Source organism: Protopterus annectens, chromosome 9.part0 (assembly GCF_019279795.1).
Source record: "Protopterus annectens isolate FY-2018-M chromosome 9.part0, PAN1.0, whole genome shotgun sequence".
NCBI classification, from domain to species: Eukaryota; Metazoa; Chordata; order Ceratodontiformes; family Protopteridae; genus Protopterus; species Protopterus annectens.
In genome coordinates, this window is record NC_056743.1 from 162,388,881 (window position 1) to 162,413,589 (window position 24,709).

A 24,709-nucleotide genomic window follows, 5' to 3' on the forward strand; every position below is an offset into this window, starting at 1 on the left:
TATGACTTTTTATTTAAAAAGTACTTGTTCAAAAATGCACATTTCCTTTGTAGATCTGGAATCTCAAATTGCACAAGAAAAAGGTGACCCACGTGGAATTTAATCCTCGCTGTGACTGGTTACTCGCAACAGCCTCGGTAGATCAAACTGTTAAAATCTGGGACCTTAGACATATGAAGGATAAAAGAAGTTTTTTGCATGAGCTTCCTCACAATAAGCCTATTAATTCAGGTAAAGAAAACATATATGTTAGCTTCAATTGGGACAACTAGACCGTCCTTTTGCTGTACTATAATAGTTCATACTGAACTTAATCCCATTCTAACCTTCCTTCCTCAGCCATTAATGCTCCTTAAGTGAAGCCCGTGAATGCAATAATCTTTTTTTACACAAGCATATGAGACAAGAATGAATGCAACTACATTGTGCTTATGCTCTTTGTGAGAATTAGTTTTTCTGTGCTGTAAACATAGTGTTTTCTATATGATGTTTGGCATCCAGTCGGGACTGAAACGTGTTCACTCAAATCAGGTTGAATACTGCTGAAAATATGCAGTTATGTGACTCAGACCAGAACTTTGGGGATTCCTTTAGAAAAAAAAAAAGATTTATTGGAAATATTTAATTCTGAGCTATGGTGACCAAACTTGCTACTCTAGCTTTAGTGTATCTTCACCACACCTTGGAGCTGGAATAAGCCAGTGCCACTGTTTGCTTCTGTTATTTTTTTAAGCTTTATTATTCTGTCTGATTTTTTTATATTTTCTTTTCTCTAACTTCATGTGCCTTTGAACATGGATTGTGGTTGAACAGGACCCCTGAATCAGCCCACTTACCCTGTTAAATAAGTAAATAAATTATATTCACAGGGCTGAGGGGACTGCATCTTCCCTCTGTGATAGCGGGGGTCACAAGGGGCTTTCCCAAATGATATACCTTTGGGAGGGTCATAGTGTTTACTTTTAAGGGAACAGTCTTTTTGAGAACTGCTTTTGATAATGCATTCATCTTTATTTTGCCAGTCTCATTTTTCACCCATGTCCGGTCGATGGCTTCATGTAGTACTGTGGCTTTATATAGTGGTGTAAAGGTAGAGGTTTCTACCATAGCTGGTTTTAGGCACCAGCAAACCCTGTGGTTGATGGAGGTGGGATGGGAAGCAAACACTGCAAGTTATCTTATTCTGATATTTTGTTACATGTTTGTCAGCCAAACAAAAGCTAGTACATGCCTGACAATTTAGGTGGGTAATAACTCTGATAGGATGGAGAATCCTAACGACTGACACTACAGCTTCTCCCTTAAAATTCAAAGATCTCTCTGGCAGTAGGGATACACTTAATTTTGTAGGCATCTCTTTTGTTCAGTAGCAACTTGCATGATTTCATTAAAAGAAAACCCAACCCAACTGTCGTTTTTTCTTTTCAAAAAGTGATTTTCTTCCTGTAATCCAACACTAAATATGTCACATACAGAAAAAGCATCATTTAATAATTATCCCAGTTGCTTTATGTTTGCCTTTCTTTCTTGGATTTGTTTCATCATCTGTTACATTATAAATGCTATTAAGAATGGCAGAGTAATTAGGTTAGGCCATTGATTCCAACTACAGAGCCATTAAGAAAACAGTGGTTGTTTACCAATAGCATGTAAATGTGCCTCATCAGTCACAGATTGCCAGCATCACACCTCAGATAAATAGTGTAGCCTAGAGTCTGAAAAAATGTAAGGCTTTCAAGTCTAGTTTTCAGATGGAAATGAAAAAGAAAACTCATTTTTTTTTCCTTATTGCAAATTACTTGTCTTTTCCTTTAATAAAACTCGAGTGCCACAAATAAAGAAACATTTTCATCTTACTCTTATTTTCTGTCATTATTTGATTTTATATGTTTTGTACGCTCTTTTCTGTAAAACTGCAACAGGCAATTCACAACAGTCATATTTCTCTGTAGCTGATTGTCACGTCAGCCATGTGTCCCCAACCAAATGTATCACAGAGAAATGTCTCACTGCTTAGGCACCTGAACCCAGCTTTGTTAATGCTATCCTTTAGCACTTTTTCCCTTCAACCTTTCGTAAGCATTTCATTTTATAAAGTGTGGCTGCAATCACTTTCTTAAGTTGATCATTTTTGCTCATGTTTCTTCAAGTTTCTAAGCCTCGGGTACATAATATTGTATTTCCACAATTTGCACACCCCTGACCGTTCCTTACACATGTTGTCTGCTTACTTCTGTTTCAGTGTTTCTGTCCTGCTGTAGAATTTAGTAATTTACAAGCAGTACTTTCTCTCTTCAGCTTTTGTGCATTGCTGAGCATCATAACTCTCAACTTAGAAACATCAAAAATCTGGAAAAACCCATGAAAAGTATGTACAACTGGCCAGAAATTGGGACATTGATTAACATAAAATTTGCATATGTAATTGTGTAACCCCACCCACTCCAGTGGAATTGTGGGATACCAACATGAAGATTGACGTCACTAAATAAATAATTGCAGACATTTGAATTTCAGACTTTATATTCCTCAGAAAATGCATAATAATGCAAACCGCATTATTCTAGTAACTGTCTGAGTTTACAGAAGCAGTATTTAAAATCTGTCCCTATTTTTGGGCCTTTGTCCCACCACCATTATTTTTGGTTTTGTCCAAATTTTTTGCTCTGAGAGATGAGAGAGGTGTGATGCAAAACCTGTTATTCTTCTAGCAATTATCTGTGTTTACGGGAACAGTATGTAAAACCTGTTCCAATTTTTGGACCTTTGTCCCACCATTATTTTTGGCTCTGTCCAGATTTCTTGCTCTGAGAGATTGAGAGGTATGCCCATGTCACAGAAAAGCTGTAGTTCTTTAAAAATGGAGAGTGCCAGCACATAGAGCTTAGCGGGCACACACAACACACACTCATACATATATATGATGGTGCTAAGGTACAAACAGCAGCTTAGGCATGTGCATATGTGTGGTGCTCGTAGGGGGGTGGCATATACAGTCATGGTGCCCCATCACATAAAAACAAAATATTGAAAGGAATCGCTGTGGAATTCAACATTAATTGTTATTGATACATAACAAGAACATATGCCACATAGATTAATAACAGAAAAAGCCAGATACACTAAAAAAGCTGTTAAATCATTTTTCCAAAATATTTTTTTAAATTAAATAAATACATGCATATCAAGCCATAAACAGGAGCTCCCATTTTCGGACCACATCTTCTTTAATGGTCAGATTTAGACATTTGTGTCAATGAACCGTATGCTGCATCTTAATTAGGAAGAGATAGTAGAGAAACAAATACCTACTCACTACCAAAGGTGAATCATAAACAAATAATACAAAGGTAAAATAAAATTTAGATTCACCACCAAGGCGTGAATGCTCGTTGTTTTTCTCGTTTTTTTTTTTTTAATAAACCAAATAAAATGATGTAGAGCAGATAATTAAAAATGGACGTCCCTTCACATACGATAAGCGCTTTCAAATAATCTTCTTCAGATCGTAGTAAACCTGGGGACTTCTGTACCATATACAGTCAATATAATTAGGGTAATCTACCCACATTTAAGGAAGTAACAGTGATTCTATTCCATTTTTTATCATTTGGCCAATAGTATGCTTTGGAGAAGGCACTCCTCTCAGTTCGTCAAATGACAGGTCTCGGTGTCATACACACCTTCTTTCTTAGCCAATCCTATTCCTTCTAGCCTTTTAATCGGTCTAAGTGGAACTGTGAGATTTAAACCTGGCAGACGATCCGCCTGCGAATTAACTATCCACTTCACGTTGTTCTGTTATGTTAGTAATGTCCCCTTTCTTTTGGGTAACATAGATTACCTCCAGTGCTTTAAATACAAAAGAATGTGTGGCATTCTGTATGATGTGAGTTGCTAATGCATTGTGTTCATCCTTGTTACATATATCTCAGGTATGTCTTTGGATTCTTTGTTTGAACATTTGGTTGGTTTTGCCGACATAGAAGGCAGGACAGGATGTACAAGTGGCTAGGTAAACAACATGGGATGTAATGCATGTGGCTGTACAATTAATTCTATGTATATATCCTGTAGTGGGATGAATAAATTCACTGTTACAGTCAATAAGATGACAAATTGTGCATTTACCACAAGTCATATTGCCTTTCTGAATATAATCATACATCCTTGTAAAACCGTCTTTGTTGCAAAGCAACCTTTTCAAGTTTCTCTTGTTTTTATAGGCAAAACTTGGAGTATCCCCTACTATTTCACGTAGTTTCACATCCTGTGTCAGTATTGGCCAATATTTCCTAATCACATTATTAATTTCCTTGTTGTCAGTCGCATAAGTAAGAGGAATTCTTATTTTGTCAAACTCTTTAGGTCGATTTAAATTTATATTCATCATACTGGATCTATAATAAGGTGTTCCTTTGCCATTCCTTAACTTGTGTCTGTCTTCCATAGATAAACAGATGTAGGTCTTGACTTGAATAACCTCTTTGCTGCAGACATTCATTTAAGGTGTTGGTTTCTTTATTAAAAACCTCTTCCTGAGTACATAATCTGGAAATACGGGTAACTTCATTATACATTATGTGTTTCATTATATGGCGAGGATGCATACTGTTCTTGTGGAGATAATGATTTCTCCAAGTTGTTTTTCTGAATATGCTTGTTTCTGTAAAGCCATTTTCAGTTAAATAAATATTGACATCAAGGAATTCAATATGTGTCCAAGACCATTGGCCAGTAAATGTTAGAAAATTAGTAATCTGATTCATATAACTCAGTAAATTTGTTAACTCACTTAATTCACCTTGCCATAACATAAACAGGTCATCCACAAAACGTCCATAAAATAAAATGTTATTTCTCCAAGGATTCTGTGCACAGAAGATGTTCTGAGTTTCCCATTCATTAAGGACGAGATTTGAGTATGTATTCGCACTGGGGGTGCCCATTGCCACCCCCCATTTCTGCCAATATAACTCATCTCCATATAAAAATATGTTTGTCCCAAGTATCAGGTCAAGTAATTCGCACACTTGGTATGCTTTATGGCCAGATATCTCTCGTGTCAGGTCTATGTCATATATTTGAAATTCCAAAATATCGAACACCATAAGTTTGAACTTGGAATTTCGAATTATGATAACATCGAAAGCTCAGAATAGTGAATTTCTTTCCCAGGAAAAAAAAATTGCTGTTCTGAGAAACATACACACAACACAAGCACACCAAAATAAATAAACCACAAACATACAGTTAACAAAACCCAACCCCACACTAAACCATACATACATTACTAACTATCCACTTACCTTAACCCACACCCTAACCCTAAGGTCCGTAACTATCGCACACATACTCTACGAAACTGTACACAAACAAACTAATTAATACACACACATACAGTTAACAAAACCCAACCCTACACTACACCATACATACATTACTAACTATCCACTTACCTTAATCCACACCCTAACCCTAAGGTCCGTAACTATCGCACCACAGTGGAGGAAATAGTGAAGCCACAGAATGGCCCACCGAAATCTTGCCCTAGGTAAGATTTCGATGTTCCGGGGCTTCGCTATTTTCATCCTTCGATGTAGTGGGTTCGATATTATAACATTCAAAGTTTTACATCTTCAAAGTTATAATAATAGACCCTCTTGTGTCACTATGGATCTAATAGCTTCAATCCCATAGTCATTTGGGATTGAGGTAAAAAGACCATTTATGTCCATGGTTGTCAACCAGAGATTGGATGTTTCTGTCACTGTGTTCATAGTTCTTTGTAGTTTAGTTAAAATGTCACCTGTATCACGCAAGATCGTATTAAACTTCAATAGTAGATTTTTTAACTCTGATTCCACGTACATGGGTAGAGTTTCTGTTACCCATCCTTGGCCTGCTACAGTGGGTTGTAGTGGTGGGTTAGATAAACTTTTATGTATTTTTGGGAACCCACTTATGGTTGGAATGATGGGGTGAGGTATATCAAAAAAAATCCATTAATACTTGATTGATAGTATTGTCCAGTAACATCTCTTGCAGATTGTTATGGACCTTTTTGATCAACTTATCAAATTTTAAATGATTTATTCTCTCATAGGTTTTTTCATCCTTCAGCATTTTTGTCATTTCATTCTTGTACCATATAGTATCTAGGACTATGATAGCACCTCCTTTGTCAGCAGGTTTTAAGACAATGTTAGTGTCTTTCTGGAGTTTCAAAAGTGCCTCTTTTTCTTCTTTGGCTATATTAGAGTAAGTTTTAATCTGATGTTTGCCTTGTCTAATTTTTTGTACTTCATCCTCACACATGCGTGTAAATAAATCCACAGTTGGATGGTTAGTAGGAACGAAGGTGCTTGGTTTCTTTAAGGTATAAACCTCAGTTTTGTTATTGCCATAAATGCTCATTAATGTTACATTCCAGCCAAAGCATTTCAGTTCAGTCACAAACTCACTTAGATCTGACGAAAGTGATGGTATGAATGATAAGCCTTTTTCTAGTAAACAAACTTGTTCTTTATATAAATCTATTTGTGACAAATTCACCACTAATGATTCTCTTCCATTTATTTGAATTTCTTTCTTTTTCTGTCCTGACTCAGATCTCTTGATTGTCTCTTCCAATTTTGTTTTAAAAAAAACGGCAATTTTTGTGTAACCATAGCTTATGAGCTGCTCTCTTTAGGTCTAGTGCCTATTTCTTTATAACTGCACGATCTGATATTGTTAATCCTCGTTCATTCCTTACGCATGGGTATCGGTTCCGACCTCTGAACCAAGACGGCCATTTTCCAAGCTCGCGTCAGCTACAAACTCTCGAGCTAAACTCTTACCCATAAGTCCTTCTAGTCCATTGATATAGCACAGTCTTCCCCCTCTGTGGTTCCCTTTATGGTTCTCACTAAGGAACCACAGTTGCCGTCATGGCAGGAAAGTTTTGCTATGACCCAGGATGACAATTGTGACACGCGTAATTTGCTGCTCCACAGCCATCCGTGGACTCCGAGTCGGCAGACTGAGCCACTTAGGGGAGGGGTGACCCCTGTCCTGGACACTCACTCCTCTTCAGGTGGGCCAGCCTTTCAACTGATGGAGAAGGCTTTCGCTTCTGCTGGCAATAACGGGCTGTCTATTCCCCTGCCCTCCTCTGGTACACTGGTTTCACAAATCGCACCTAGCGGACACCGGGTGCAAGGGCCTCAGGACATATTCCCACAGGAAACCCCTTTTCCCCTGTCTTCCCCAGCTTCTCCCTCTGAGGATGTCCACCGGAAAAGTTTGTGTAAGAGGAAGCACATGGACTCCACAGAGGAGTGCCTCACTGAAGACACAGACTTTGATGAGGGGGAAGGATATCCTCGGTCACCCTCTGAGGTATCCTTCGGTGATATCCTCAAAATCCTTAAAGAGAGAGGTGACTGGCAGCCCTCTAATCCGACCTCTGAGTAGTCTGTGTTCCTGTAGGCTTTTCGCGCATGGCCCCCTACCTCCTGGGTTACTCCACCTGCTGATGAACTTGTTCGGCTCATCATGCAGCATGCGTGGAAGGCTCCTGACACCATCGAGGCTATTCCCTGAAGGCTAGATAAGATTTTGTCCCCTCCTGCTACTGATCCCCATTGGTCAAAAGGTCTTCCTGTGGATGCTGTTGTGGTGGCGGCCAAAACAAAAAAGGATCTGGCAGAAGAAGAAAGCCAGACTGTCCATCAGCCTAACAAAGAGTCCCGGGCCCTAGACAGGATAGGGAAGCACACCTTTGCATCAGCGACCTTTACTATCAGGTCCCTGAATTATATGGCACACTTTACCAGGCTTCAAAGGGATCTGTTTTCTGATCTCTCTGAAACCTTGGCTGGTGCCATGTCTGATGAGGTCCGTGACAAAGTGGCCTCTCAGCTGGACACCATTGAGTCAGTATCTAACTCCTCTATGCGACTGATACCTCACGCATCAGAAGGAGCAGCTAGAGTGGCGGGTTCAGCTACGGTCTTGAGATGATACGCCTGGATGCGCTTGTGCAATTTCGTAGAACCCTTTAAGGCTTCCTTTCTTAACGCTTCCATTGAGGCCTCTTCCTTGTTTGGACCCAAAGTTAAAAGCACACTGGCCAGATGTGAACAGGACCATAAGGCCCTTTCTGCCATAGGTGTCCGTTATTCTTCCCCTCAATGGGCTTTCTCCCGAAACCAAAAGAGTGGGAAGATACGGTTCAAGAAATCTCAGGGTCCTTTCCGTGACACACAGGCCGAGTTCTCCCCTAGAGGCAGAGGGAAGATGCTCCTTTCGTGACAGAGGGGGTCTGCGTAACCAGGGTTCCAAGGATTGTTTCCCCTGGCCAATCCTACCGGCGCTCCTGAAGAGCAGCCCAACTCCTTTCCTCTGGAGGTGGTTGGGGGTAATTTCTCCTTGTACCCTTCTGCCTGGCTAACCATCACCACCGATTCTTGGGTACAAAGGATTATAACCAGAGGTTATCATATCCCCTTCGATATTTGTCCTGTCCCTTCAAAAGATCTTCCCGATGTTCCACCCAGTCAAAGGGAAGAAGCAGCACTAGAGATAGAAAAGTTGCTAAGAAAGAGAGTCATCCAAATAGTCCCTCCAGACCAGATAGGATCCAGATTCTACTCAAGACTATTTTTGGTGCCAAAGAAAACCGGGGACTGGAGACCAATTTTGGATCTCAGTGTATTGAACAAGTTTGTGAGAGTACAAAAATTCCGGATGGTAACAATACAGTCTATCCTCCCGCTTTTGGAAAAAGACGATTGGATGTGCTCGCTAGATCTTCAAGATGCGTACTACCACATAAAAGTGAACAGGCCATCAAGAAGATTTCTGCGCTTCCGTGCGGGAGCCAGTCACTACCAGTTCAGAGTACTGACCTTCGGACTCTCTACAGCCACCAGAGTGTTCACAAAGTGCATGGCAGTTGTCACAGCTCACTTGCGACGTCAAGGATTCCCGGTGTTTCCATACCTAGGCGACTGGCTCATTTCCACCCCCACCAGACATCTACTGGAATAAGCCCTGGCATATTCTCTCCTCGCTGCACAAAGGCTAGGCATAACCATAAAGTGGCAAAAATCCAGTCTCACCCCATTTCAGTCAACAGAATTTATAGAGGTTATCTTGGATACAAAGAACTGCAGAGCTGCCATTCCAGAGCACAGAATTTTAAGGATAAAGCAACAACTGATTCCAATCCTTTCAAGGGAGAAATCCACAGCTCACTCTATTCTACAGCTATTGGGTTCCATGGCAGCCTCCATCACCATTGTCCCCCTGGCCAGGTTTCATATGAGGCTTCTACAATGGCTATTGCTCACCCAATGGTATCCTTTTCAGCATCCTCTTTCAGCCAAGATTCGAGTAACGCACAGGTGCAGACAGGATTTAAATTGATGGATGACACACAATCTATCACAGTGGTCTCTCACCTTCTCCCCCCAGCAACCCAAAGCCACATTGACCACGGACGCCTCCCTGATGGGCTGGGGGGGGCTATGTCAGGGGCAGACAGTCCGAGGCACTTGGTCTGAACTGGAGGCCCATCTGCATATAAATGTTCTAGAGCTGAGGGCGGTGCTTCTGGCGTTGCAAGCATTCCATCCCCTGCTGCCGTCTGGGACGATTGCGATTCAGACAACAGGACGGTGGTCTGGTACATCAACAAGCAAGGTGGAACCAAATCTTACCCCCTTTGTCGAGAGACCATGAGGATATGGCAATGGGCGATGGCTACCAACCGTTTTCTTCTGGCAATGCACATTCCCAGGAGTTCCAACGTGATAGCAGACAGACTCAGCAGGTGCATTCTACAACCTCACTAGTGGTCCCTTAATTCCTTGATAGTGGTGGAGATCTTCCACCGCTGGGGCCGTGCTTGCTGCAACCTCTTTGCATCCCTGACCAACTACAAATGCAGCAACTACTTCGCCCTGATTCCCCCTCCAGCACAGTCACCCAGGGATGCTCTAGTCCACGATTGGCCCTCGGGTCTTCTTTATGCATTCCCACCTTTTCCCCTCATTCCCCAGTTTCTGAAGAAAGCCCGTCAGTTGAAGAGCAAGGTGATCCTCATAGCACCATATTGGCCTCGTCAGATTTGGTTCCCCTTCCTTTAGCCACACCTACTAGATCAACCATGGATTCTCCATCCAACACCGGAGTTGATCTCACATCCACAGAACCTGATTAATCCCAACTTGAACAGCCTGAAGCTCACTGCTTGGCTACTCTAATTCCCTTGATTGCCAGGCAGAATGATCTTTCTTTACCAGTACATGACATTCTCATTGCATCTCATAAGTCTTCCACTAGAATTACTTATCTAAGCAAGTGGAAAAGATTTACCTGTTGGCTGACAGATAAACAAGTAGATCCCTTCTCAGCACCAGTGTCGATAATACTAGACTATCTGGCCGACCTTTTCCAATTGGGTCTATCGGCCTCTACCATTAGAGTTCATTTGGCTACAATTTCTAATTTCCATGAGGATGTCCAAGATTCCTCTCTTATGTCTCACAAATTGTGCAAGACCTTCATAAAAGGTGTGAATCATCTGAAGCCACCTTTTAGAGAACCTATTCAACCATGGGATCTATCACTAATTGTACAAGCTCTGACAATGCCACCCTTCGAACCAGCTTCTTCTTGTGACCTCAAGCATTTGTCATGGAAAACCTTGCTTTTGGTCGCCATTACTTCTGCCAGACGTATCTCTGAGCTTCAAGCTTTATGTATCAAGAGTCCATACTTGATTTTTTATAGAGATAGTGTCTTTGAGATCTAATCCTTCATTTCTGCCAAAAGTGATCTCTGAAATGTCTATTAATCAAACCATTGAATTTCCAGTTTTCTTTCCCAATCATTCAAACAGAGGAGAGTATTACCTACATACCCTAGATATCCACAGACAAATCCGTTTTTACTTAAACAGGACTAGGTCCTTTTGTAAATCTGACCAGTTATTTTTGGCCTATTCTGGACCTAGATTAGGATCTGCTGTTGCTAAGGTCACATTAGCTAGATGGTTGAAGGACTGTGTGACCTTCATTTATACACAACGTAATATCCCATTGCCTACTACCATGAAAGCTCATTCAACAAGGTTGGTGGTAACTTCTGCTGCCTTCCATGCCAGAGCTTCTTTACATGACATCTGTGCAGCTGCAACTTGGGCTATGCCTCATACCTTCGTCAATCATTACAAATTGGATTTGGCCCCCAGGGGAAGAGCATCTTTTGGTTCTATGGTGCTCAGGAATGTCCTTCCATGAGAGGCTTCCAGGAATAGAGGTAGCTGGGGACTCTGTCCCATGCGTAAGGAATGAACGAAGATTAACAATATCAGATAAAGAAGTTATGTCTTACCATAACTTTCCATCTGAATTGTTGATCCTCGTTCAGTCATTACGACCCTCTCTCCTTCCCCCTCCTGTGGCTTCTAGTGGATCTCACCATCCGGTTCTCTTAGGTCATTTGACCAGAGGTAGCCTCTACCTTCTTTTGACTTGCAAGCTCAATCTGAGGTAACAGGGAGAGGGGGATTATGGGTAAGAGTTTAGCTTGAGAGTTTGTAGCTGACGCGAGCTTGGAAAATGGCCGGCTCGGTTCCTAGGTCGGAACCGATACCCATGCGTAATGACTAAACAAGGATCAACAATACAGATGGAACGCAATGGTAAGACATAACTTCTTTTTTCTTTTAATGATGGATTAGTGGAATCCATAGTTCCTGGTCTTGTTTCAGAAGAAGAAGTGTTAATTAAGCAGTTAAGGCAAAAACAAATGGAACTCGAGCATTTAGAACTTATTGAGATGGATTTAAGGAAAGTTGAGAAGTTACAGTTTTACCCGAATATATATAATTCGAACTTGAAAGAACAGAAAATACATAAACTTGCCAGAGGCGTGGCAGATTTCCAGCAAGGACATATTTTTGAATGGCCGAGGGAAGGTAGACACCCAGAGAGTAATAAACAACCAATGTCAGATAAGAATAGAAGTAAAAACAACACATTACAGAGTTTAAAGGCAACTACAATTAACTCAGATTTTCCTATACCTGCACTAGCAATGAACTTAGTGGATATTAATGTAACAACACAGTTTAATGAAACTTACTTAAAACTTACTCTAATGTAACTAAAGAAGAAAAAGAGGCACTTTTGAAACTCCAGAAAGACACTAACATTGTCTTAAAACCTGCTGACAAAGGAGGTGCTATCGTAGTCCTAGATACTATATGGTACAAGAATGAAATGACAAAAATGCTGAAGGATGAAAAAACCTATGAGAGAATAAATCATTTAAAATTTGATAAGTTGATCAAAAAGGTCCATAACAATCTGCAAGAGATGTTATTGGACAATACTATCCACCAAGTATTAATGAATTTTTTTGATACAACTCACACCATGATTCCAACTAGAAGCGGGCTCCCAAAAATACATAAAAGTTTATCTAACCCACCACTACAACCCATTGTAGCAGGCCAAGGATGGGTAACAGAAACTCTACCCATGTACGTGGAATCAGAGTTAAAAAATCTACTATTGAAGTTTAATACGATCTTGCATGACACATGTGACTTTTTAACTAAACTACAAAGAACTATGAACACAGTCACAGAAACATCCAATTTCTGGTTGACAACCATGGGCATAAATAGTCTTTTTACCTCAGTCCCAAATTACTATGGAATTGAAGCTATTAGATCCATAGTGACACGAGAGATATCTGATCGTAAAGCATACCAAGTGGGAGAATTACTTGACCTGATACTTGGGATGAACATATTTTTATATGGAGATGAGTTATACTGGCAGAAATGGGGGGTGGCAATCGGCACCCCCTGTGCGAATACATACTCAAATCTCATCTTTAATGAATGGGATACTCAGAACATCTTCTGTGCACAGAATCCTTGGAGGAATAATATTTTATTTTATGGACGTTTTGTGGATGACCTGTTTATGCTATGGCAAGGTGAAGAAAGTGAGTTAGCAAATTTATTGAGTTATATGAATCAGACTACTAATTTTCTAACATTTACTGGCCAATGGTCTCGGACACATATTGAATTCCTTGATGTCAATATTTATTTAACTGAAAATGGCTTTATAGAAACAAGTATATTCAGAAAAACAACTTGCAAAAATCATTATATCCACAAGAACAGTATGCATCCTCGCCATATAACGAAAAACATAATGCATAATGAAGTTACCCGTATTTCCAGATTGTGTACTCAGGAAGAGGTTTTTAATAAAGAAACCCACACCTTAAATGAATGTCTGCAGCAAAGAGGTTATTCAAGCCAAGACCTACATCTGTTTATCTATGGAAGACAGACACAAGTTAAGGAATGGCAAAGGAACACCTTATTATAGATCCAGTATGATGAATATAAATTTAAATCAACCTAAAGGGTTTGACAAAATAAGAATTCCTCTTACTTATGCGACTGACAACAAGGAAATTAATAATGTGATTAGGAAATATTGGCCAATACTGACACAGGATGTGAAACTACGTGAAATAGTAGGGGATACTCCAAGTTTTGCCTATAAAAACAAGAAAAACTTGAAAAGGTTGCTTTGCAACAAAGACGGTTTTACAAGGATGTATGATTATATTCAGAAAGGCACTATAACTTGTGGTAAATGCACAGTTTGTCATCTTATTGACTGTAATAGTGAATTTATTCATCCCACTACAGGCTATATATACATAGAATTAATTGTACAGCCACATGCATTACGTCCCATGTTGTTTACTTAGCCACTTATACATCCTGTCCTGCCTTCTGTGTCAGCAAAACCAACCAAATGTTCAAACAAAGAATCCAAAGACATCTCCGAGATATACATAACAAGGACGAACACAATGCGTTAGCAACTCACATCATACAGAATGCCACACATTCTTTTGTGTTTAAAGCATTGGAGGTAATCCATGTTACCCAAAAGAAAGGGGATATTACTAACATAACAGAACAATGGGAAGTGAAGTGGATAGTTAAAGGAGTACAACAGGTTTCTCTAATATATTCCTCAACTTCACGGCCCTTTTCCTCCCTATTTACATTGACCTCTGTAAAGCAACAACAATAAAGCATTTACAAATTTTATAATTCCCCTTACTTCTGTAACAGAAGCCTACCTTCTCATACTGTGATGGTTTCACTTACAAAATGATTCTCTCACATTTGAATAAAGCTTGCTGGAGTCGCCCAATTACTGACATCATCGAGGCCAGGCAGTGCAGGTACTTTTTTTTTTTTTTTTTAATCAGTTTCCTCCCCCAAAGTGACATCACCACAGCCGTCATCTGATTCTAACTAAAATACGACCCACCCATTCTGTGATGTCATGGCTCCCTTGTCCTTCCCCCAGCCTGAGTGCTGTTCATTTTATTCAGTAGTAGTCATGGCTCCCTTGTCCTTCCCCCAGCCTGAGTGCTGTTCATTTTATTCAGTAGTAGTGTAGTAACACCGATGTTTGGTAACACAAAAATTTGGTATGCATACTTGTACATTCTGCACGGCAAATGATGCTTAGGTGGTGTATCGCTTGCATACTTCTCTGTTGTATTTGCACCAGATACTGCTAGTGTGCAGTGCGGGAATAGAAAGATTAAAACATTACCCTGGTATCAGAGGTGGCAGTGCAACATATTCATAGTGGCTTAACATGAGAGTAGCTCTAAGCAAGCACCATTTGAAACCTGAACAAGCACCTAGAATTATTCAGTGCAGCTTCCACACCTTAAGTCTGAAAATAAATTCACATGCTCACATGAACAGGAGTAGCTGCATATTGATGGCTAAAGGTGTATGGGCATGTCAGGTGGTTACTACACTGCAAAAGTGGTATGTAATGGTGGAGATATTTGGAAGGCATGAGCAAACACACCAGTATATTAAAGCCATAGCACCAATTGAACTGGAGGCTGGCAAATAGATTTAGTAAGGGATTTTGTCCATGCACAAATATTTCAACAGTGATTCTTTGCAGTGGCATCCATTATCTGATCCAAGGTAAGTTAATCTTGATGTCCTTTATTTAAAAAAAAATCAATAAAAAATTTACTTTGTTATAAGTGACTTCTGGACACAAGAAAAAGGAAGGGGAAAATATAGCAATGTGGTTTGTACGTACAAAGACAAATCCAGGGACACTGCAAAATCTTTTTTTTTTTTGCAAACCAACCAGTGGAGTAAAAACATATGAAGGCAAACACTGCATACCAACACACTTTGTACATGTAAATCTCAATTTTTAACAAGGTGGAAGCATGAAGTGATACCTTAGCACTTAAATTAATAAAGATCTAAACTGGTTAATAGTATAAATATTTTATTCTTTAGCTCCTTGGTGCAAGACCTTACTGGATGTGATTGCAGTCAAGTAAGGCCATGGCTATAGTGCAGCAAAAAATGTCCCCTCTAACAAAGGAAATGCTAGAGCAAAGATTAAATTACATGAGTCAAAGCACCCTGCTGAGATCTGCCAGTCAATGGAATTACCAGGTCAAATTACCCTCAGGACTTTGACAGCTAGGGAAGCTAAGTGTTATGGGGGAGGGGAGAAGTAAATGGACTGGAATTCATTGTCTCACAAATTAGTGCCATTTAAACTAAATTAGAAAAAAAGGCAGCAGTAAACAGCACTGAATGTGTTCTGTGGCATTTGCACTGTTTCTGTTTTAAGTAGTCATCCAGCAGCAGGGAATGTCACTTACACTGTTCTATTTTACTCAGTACTTTGAACGCATGCAACATCTATGAAATGACAGGAATTTTAGGCAAACGGAGGCCTGCATGATGTAACATTTTTGAGCCAAACAATGATTTCTGGGATACTGGATGGCAACCTGATTTATCCAAACCACGTCAATATGCCAGCCTCCAGGTGGTCAGAGTCTGGGATTACATGTAAAAATATTTAAAATCCTGTAAATAATCCCAGAGTGCTGTTAAAGTGTAGGAATCATCATGCCATGATGTTTTAAACGTGTTTTTTGAGTCTGTGGGTGCGGTACTCCTTTAACTTACAGGCAGATCGTCCGCAAGGTTTAAATCTCATAGTTCCACTTAGACCGATTGTAAAGGCTAGAAGGAATAGGATTGGCTAAGAAAGAAGGTGTGTATGACATTTAGACCTGTCATTTGATGAAATGAGAGGAGTGCTTTCTCCAAAGCATACTATTGGCCAAATGATACAAAATGGAATAGAATCACTGTTACTTCCTTAAATGTGGGTAGATTACCCTAATTATATTGACTATATATGGTATAGAAGTCCCCAGGTTTACTATGCTCTGAAGAAGATTATTTGAAAGCGCTTTTCGTATGTGAAGAGACGTCCATTTTGATAATCTGTTCTACATCATTTTATTTGGTTTACTAAAGAAAAAACAAGAAAAAAATGAGCATTCAGGCCTTGGTGGTGAATCTAAATTTTATTTTATCTTATAATTAGGAAGGGATGGTACGACTAATATTATGACTGTAGACTGAGGGGCACAGCAGGGAAGAAGTACACTTGTGCAAGAAGTGAGACCGCACAGTGCCTGTACTGCCTGACAACGTGAGAGTATAACTGGGACTATTGCTCAGTCTGTGCACCAGCAACCATTCCACTTACAGCTATCTCTCTCTCAATCTGCATGATTCATCTTCTGCAATACATACTAAACAGTTCTTCTCTGCACATTTACTGTAACACTTCCTCATTAATCTATTTCTCCAACCAGTGATGTCACACATCCCAAGCTACTGTGCCTGTTACCTGCAGATCTACCCATCACTAAGCGGCAGCATGCTTTATATTTAAGAGGAAGAATACGATAGTTGTTTTAATTAGCCTCTATGTATTGTTAAAACTGCCAATCAGTTCCTTACTAATAGCTAAACTGCTAAGGTAAGCACCACACATCTTTTGCATTAAACAAAAATATCACTAGAATAACTACATATAACTTAGCATCGTATTTAAAGTATACAGGCAGTATAGTTTTTACAGCTCCAAATTTTGTTTTCTGGTCTCCAGAGCAAAAGATTGCCAGGACAGATATTAAAAGATGTAACAGCTATTTCTGAACAATTTGATGTGTGGTGGCAAATCTTTTGTAAACAACCATGACGGTTCATTCTCTGCTTACACAAGACCAATTCCTCTAGGACTAGGTATTAGTTATCCTCAGGACTGTCTGTGGATTTTGGACACAGGTTTAGGACTTTATGGCTGTGCAGCTCCTCTGATCTATAGCTGTCTCCTACACTCTTTGGTCTGAGATCCAAGCACACAACTATCTTGCAATATGCAAAAAGTGATGAAAACAAAGCCAGCTGTGACAGGTTGAGTAAAATTCTTGCAACCCTAGCAATAAGAGGTCAGGACAAACCTTGGTTCATCTCTCTTTCTCTCTCTCTTTGTCACTCCAAGTTAAAAATTCCCAGGGTGACTTTTCATTTTTCCAGTAATGGGGAAGTGCACTCAAGCATTTTTAAGAAATGCAGGGCAGGCACAGACAAGACAGCCTTAAACAGGGGGCAGTAGGGGGAAACCAAATCCTTGGCTCTTGTGTTCAGATGTGCTTACTGTTCGAATCCACTGCAAACTGTAATGGTCCAACCAATGTAGAAACAGAGAACTTTTTTTGCAAAGCATCAGCACCGGTTGATTTGCCTCTGTGCAAAAGGAAATGCATGCGGATGAGGGTGGAGGGACTGCTTGATGCAGATTTAAGTACAGGGAAGAAAATAAATCTGTGTGAAATTTCAAAAATGCATGCATATGAAGTTACTGTCTGCTGCAATTCATTGCTCACATACCGAATAGCCTTTTCAAGGTAGACCAGAAAGGACTGACTAGTAGTCCACTATGTCTTATTTCAGGTTTGCGGGGCTGATATTTGCAGAAGATTTTAGTAACAGTCCACATGGCTAGGTTTGCATTTTATTGTACAAATATCACAGGGCATGCTTATTGGTTATTAAGTTATCAGGCAGCAAGTGTCCCTAGCTGTATTTCTGGGTTCATATCAGCAGTAGATGATATGATACTTTAGCGTGCTTTTCAGTAGTAGGAAGCTGTTATGACCCTTAATGCTAGTAAGGGAACTAGGATCTGTTTTCAGGGTGTCGTGTGAAGGATTTATAGCTCGTGTAATTTTTCACCCATGTGAAACTACCATGTGTTGCTCATTGGAATGCTACAAAAAGGACTACATGTGAGCACCTAGATGCAGAATGCTAGGTCTCACTGCATTTGAATCTGTTTAACATGCACAACCCAAGAACGCATTTCCCATTGTGGGATTCCATGCTGAAATGAGAGTACAACTATTACATTTTACTTCTGAAGTCAAATTTAAATAACGCATTGATTGCACTGACTACAAATTTTTAAAAAAGCACACCACTGACTGTAGGGACTGCAAAACAGCTTGACTGTGTCAAATTTAAAATTCCCGCTTTTGTTACCAATTTTTTTTATACTGCATATCAGAGTAAGATAGTATTGATTACTGAGTTTTCCACTGCATAGGTTAGGTTAAGGATTATGTTTGGTTTCTTAAACTAATATTAAAGAATTCATCTGCTGATGGGTGGTGGAACAGGCATCTAGAATATCCAAGTTCTCAAATACATTGGATATTCACTCCAAATGCACAAGCCATTCTCTTTTACAGGCAGTCAGGGGTCAGGCATGCATGGTCTCACAAGACTGACGTTATCATGCATACCCCTGCACGTTGATGGCATTGTGGGTTATGCTGGTGATGCACAAAGATATCAGCATTATCGAAAAAATTGTAAATGAAAAGGGAAAAAAAAATCATGATTTGAAGGGGCCACTCGGGAATTCCTGACACCCTATTATTTTAAAAAATATGGCTTTGCAAGTATGGCAGGTGCAACCGGCCACACCAATGTAAACTCAAACAAAAAAAAGATGGCCAGCACCAAATTAGTGTAACAAACAATCATTTATTCAACGTGGCAGCACCATCTACGGTAATGTGCAAAACACAATACTCCTAAAAATTATCAGATCGGTTTCGGCATAACCTGCCAGGTTATGCCGAAACCGGTTTGATAATTTTTATGGGTATTGTGTTTTGCAAATTACCCTGGATGGTGCTGCGACGTTGAATAAATGATTGTTTGTTACACTAATTTGGTGCTGGCCGACTTTTTTTGTTTGACCCCATTATTTTAGCCTCAAAACTGGGAAATTCCGAGTAATTCAGGAACGTTGAGAGGTATGCTGAGCACAAGAATGTTTGAACAAAAACTGTTTCTTGATCCATTTCTACACTGCCTGCTACCTGTCCATGTTTTTTTTCAGATTACACTCTGTAATTTTAAATGGTCTAAATCATGATACACAATTTTGGCTTCTTAACTGGCGAGTCCATGGGTATGTTCGGTTTGTTTCCCTGTTTACTTCATGTTCTTTTACTGCCAGATTGCCTGGCTTATTTTGTCACTTTTTGTATATACAAAGGTTGTAGTAGTAGTGTTAATGAAATATAAAGCAGTGCAATTTTTCTGCTGTGAGAGAAGGGAAATTTGAAGTGTTCTGCACTGTTATTTGCTGGATGTGAACTAGCATTCAGAGCTTCCGTTGGCTTGTTAATTGCATTTGCCTTGCTGTAATTTCTGCTGCTTTGCACTGTTTTGTCCTTGTTTGAAAGGAGTTGTGTAACACTCGCCTCCTAAGAGCCTGGTTCATAGGATCACAGGAAGCTGCTAGGCTAATGGCCCTAGGGCCCTTACAACCCTAGCCAAGTTATTACCTTTATTTCACGATCAGCACCTGTTGCCCCTATCCAAGAGGGACACAGGCGGAACCCCCAGGGTGAATTTACGGTGACCCATCCAATCATCCAGATTGCATTTGAAGAGGGCCAATGAGGTGCTGTGTTTGACATGAAGTGGAAGTTCATTCCAAATGTGTGGTAACATCTGGGAGACAAATCTGTCCCTCCAGCAGGTTTATTAATGTCACATGCCAAGTTAAGGTCTTTGAGCGAGTAACCTGTGTACCATTTGACTTTCAGATATAAAGCATTTCCAATAACACAGGGTCAGAGCTTGCTTTATATGTAAGGCAGAGATCACCTTAGAGTAGTTTGTTTGAAACAGACTAAAGTGACAGTAATTTCAGATGATCCCCATAGGACAGGTAGCAAAGACCTTGAATGCTCCTTGTGCGGAGCCTTTGTGGTTTCTCCAATTGCTGCAGGTGCTTAGAAAGGTACATACCAAAAGGGGCATTGTACTCAATTATTGGCCTAATGATGGAAGAGTACAGGGAGGTTATAACTTCTTTTTTTCTCGAGGCAATGCCCTTACTTATTAGATGAGCAATATAGAATGCCCTTCGTACTACTGTGGAGATGTGGTGGTCAAAGGTAAGGTTGCTGTCACCCTGTGTCCCCAGGTCTCGCACCACTGAGTGCATACTTAAGGTGTTGCTATTGTTGTGGTAGTTAGCAGGAGCATTATTTTTACCAAAAGGAATGATAATACATTTTTTTGCATTGAGATTAAGGCCATGACTTTGGCAGCAATCATTTGTTTGTGTAAGACCCTCTTGTAGGATGTTGAAATCATTTGGTAATTCTATGACTTTTTCCAGTTTGCAGTCATCAGCAAACTTTATCAGCCACAGACCTTTAGTTTTTGCTTGTACTTTGGAGAAATAGATTCCAAACAGTAGAGGTCCCAGGACTGATCCTTATTGAACACCACAGGTTACAGGTCTGCTGTTGGAGGTGGATTCTCCTATTTTGACTATATGAGTTCTATCAGTGACCGAGTTAGCAACCCGTCTAACGATATAAGGGTTGATGCCTAGTTAGGTGAGTTTGTCAGTGATGCCTGAGTGGGAGATGGTATCAAATGTCTTGGTTAAGTCCAGGTAGGCTGTATGCACAGATTTCCCCTCGTTCAGGGCCTTGGTGACTGTCTCGAAGAAGCCCACCAGGTTTAACAGGCATGATCTCCCTTTGACAAATCCAAACTGAGTAGGGTCAAGTGTGTGGAAATTGCCTATATCTTTGTTGATAAGGTCCATGATGATTCGCACCATGGCCTTGCAGAATAGGTCTGTAGTTCCTGGGGTCAGTGGAAGCACCATCTCTGTGCAAGGGATTAACAGTGCTTGTTTCCATTCAGTTGGTATGAAGCTGGTGCTTAGACTGTGATTGAAAAGAGTACACAATGGTTTTGCTAATTCATGGTGGAGCCCATGTAGGACGCACCTTGGGATGTTATCAGGTCCCATAGATGCTATGTTTTTGGCCTTAGGGAGGGCATTTACTACCTGTTCTTTAGAGATACAAGGTAGGGGACAGGTGGAAGGGATGTCATGGGATACATGTGGCAGGGACAGGGGAAGTGACTAGAGATTTAATCCCTGCAGTGTAGGGAAGTGCCTAACTTACAGGTAATATTGAAACTTGTGTCACTATTCTAGAAATTGGAGCATCCTAACTTACATTGCTCTTAACATGTCTGCAGTATATTTTTTTAACTTACTGGACTGATAACTTTCTCCTTCTATACTGTTTAAGAAATTGTGGCCTCTGTGCCTTCACTGCTCAACTGTTGCACTATATATGTTCACTTTTGTTTTTTTTTTTTTTTTTTTGTTTACTGGGGTAGTGCATTGATCAAGCAATGCAGGTGAGTAGAATTCACAAGAACAATACAAAAGTAAAATAATACAAACAGTATGAGAATATACTTTGTACTTTAAACAGAGATTGATTGGAAAACAGTACAGTGATAATGGTTTGAAAAAAAAATTATAGTGAGTGTTTGGCAGGTAGTGTATGAGTGAAAGATAAAAATGTGGGGATACTGAGGAGAAAGATTCAGAGAGCAGGATGGAAGAAAAATTGGGATTCCTCATTTGGAAAACAAGTGCATTTAGTTGTTTCTGGTGAGCTTTTAGATATTTTCTAAAAGTGGTGGGGTCAGTAGACTATGTCTTTGGTGTGGAGGGGAGGGATTGCTAGAGTGACAGGCAACTAAGGAGAAAGCATGTTTGGTGGAGTAAAGATTAAACTTGGGACTGTCAGGGACAGGGTGCCAAACTGGAAGTAATGGTGAGAGTTGTATGTGAAAGTTTTTTGTGAAGTTTTCCTGAGACTGAGAGCAAAGCTGTTAATGTGTATTAATTTAAGGAGATGAACTCAGAGTAGTAGGTTTACTCTTAGCTTGGTAGGGAGCCATTTTGCTTTTTCAAGGAAGAGACAGAAGTGTTCGCATAGAGAAAAGTTAGAGATGACTTGACGGAGTTAAATTGTTTGGTTGTTAAGTTAATCATTTCAACTCTGCCTTCACTGCTCAGCTGTAATATTATATAGTGTTTAATAGTATTCACTGTATAAAACATACTTAGTTTATTATTAGTGTCCTAATTATTCCTTTACTGTATTGTTTACAGAAGTATTCACTTATTCCTATACTAACACTGTACTGTTTACAGTTTATTTCTTACTAAACGTCTTTTTCTGCATGTTCTTGCTGAGATCCACACTCTGAGTTTGACTGCTAATAAATTGGTTTAGCTTTGCTGCTTATTGTGAGTTTCATTTCATGATTCAACACAAACTTTTTTGTCCAACTTGAGCACAGCTGCAGTATTCAAACACAAATAAAGATTACTAATAGTAGGTGACTTAATTCATTCTCCTACTGATTAAAAATATATTGCATTCATATATGACTAAGTATACCTACACTTTGGCAAATATGAAATTGCAGTCATCCCTTCCCTTTTCTGTAGCCAGTCTGTAGCATACATAATTGGTCCTACAACACGACTGTGTTTGTGAGAGATGTAAATAATTAATGTGTCTGAAGGACTGTATTTTATAGTATTGCATATCTGGTAATCAGCACATGCACACCACCACAGTACAAAGCATTACCACTACACTTTTATGCTGAGGTGGTTATGAAGTCGTTCACCAAACCTTCTAGAATTAAAACCAAAAAATCTTAGCCACAGAGTCACACCTCTACATTATCAAATATGTAAGTTAGCAGTCATTACACATACTTAGCAAAGTCACAGTGGTACATCTTACAAGTCTGTTTAGACTAGGAAATGTTTTGGTAATTAGTTACTTCTTTGTGAGGCACACTGACGCTATCCTTGTGAGACTGCACAGGAACAGACTGACAGTTCTCCTTTTGCATCCGGGATCCAGGATGTTATGAAAGATCTCAGATTCTACGAAAAACACTATGATTTGGTGGTGGACCACATGGGAGTGAATATGTGTTCAAACCAAATGGAACTTCAGAAGGATACGATTAACCTTAAGTATGTGGCTTAGGCAGGAAAGACACTTTTAGAAAGGTACGTACAAAAAGGGGCGTTGCACTCAATTATTGGCCTGATGATGATGATGTCTTGCCATCACCTGTAATGCCAAAATACAAAGGAAAGATAATTGTCTTAGTAGTTGGTGTCATTCTAGGGGATCTGTTATGTGTCTGCTTGGGATGAAATGGCTGGCAGACCCTCCTGCTCTCTTCCCAATGCTTCTGCATGCTTGCTGAAGCACCTTCTGCTGTCATGGTGCCTTTTTAGGCGGAACTGACTTATTTCACATTCCAACTAAGCAAATTCCAACTCGGAGCACATTAAGATGTTTTCTGCTGAATGCCAGGAGTTTAACAAATGTTGCCTGAAATTGAAGCCTCTCTTGCAGCTTAAACACATTCATGGATGTATATATAGGTATAGATATATAGTAACAGAGACATAGTTTCACTGCAGGGAAAACACCCATCTGTTCTTGGGTTTAGCATCCATCAAGCATTCAAACCTACAGGCAACTGCAATGGAGTGTCACTCTTTGTCAGAGAACCCTTTGCATCAAGGCACATTCCTTGTGACCCTAATTTTGAAATGTTGGTAAACCAAATCACCATAAACAAAATTAACTGCACCTTCATAGCCAGATTTAAGATCACCTTAAGTGTTCCCCACAGATCGTGATAGATAACATAATGCCGTAAGCAGAGAGCCCTATAAACCCCAACACATTTATGCTAAGTGACTTTGGTTACCCTGCAGTAATACTTGCACTACAAATGGAAAGCATGCCTAACACCTTTTTGACTATGTAAATGCACACTACCAAGAACAGATGGTAAACATTTCTACTAGGGAACACATTAACCTAGGCCTTGGCCTACTATTGCACCCAGTTTTACAGTTTCATAGGTATTATCCTCCAGTGTGAAATCATGCCACATATAGGTGATGCTCACATATAAGGTCGTGGAAGTACCACAGAAGTATTTTGATATTCATTCTAAAAAGCAAATCTTTGTACTAATTTGTACTATATCCCTTACCCAGACTGACCCTGTAATAGACCTAAAGCCTTACTATAGAATCATACATTTAGTTAAATAATTATGTAAAGAGAGCTATGCCTACCCATACCAAATACTTGTAAACATTTAAATAAACCACGGCAGTGGTGGTGCAGCAGTTAGTGTTGTTGCCTCACAGCAAGAGGTTCTTTATTTTGATTCTTGACTAGGCTGCCTTCTGTATGGAATCTGCATGCCCTTCCTGCAGTCACGTGGGTTTCCTCCAGGTGCTGTGGTTTCTTCCCACATTCCAAAGACATGCAGTAGGTGGATTGG

General features: G+C 39.9%; 1 protein-coding gene across 4 annotated transcripts in view; it reads left to right on the top strand.

Moving 5' to 3' along the window:
• Positions 1 to 24,709, top strand: part of DDB2 (damage specific DNA binding protein 2) — a 741,911-nt gene that overhangs the window by 451,866 nt on the left and 265,336 nt on the right. For all 4 annotated transcript variants that reach the window (XM_044082702.1, XM_044082699.1, XM_044082701.1 and 1 more), the window contains exon 7: positions 54 to 231. In XM_044082702.1, coding sequence (XP_043938637.1) covers positions 54 to 231 — 178 coding nt within the window. The remainder of the gene's footprint in view (positions 1 to 53; positions 232 to 24,709) is intronic.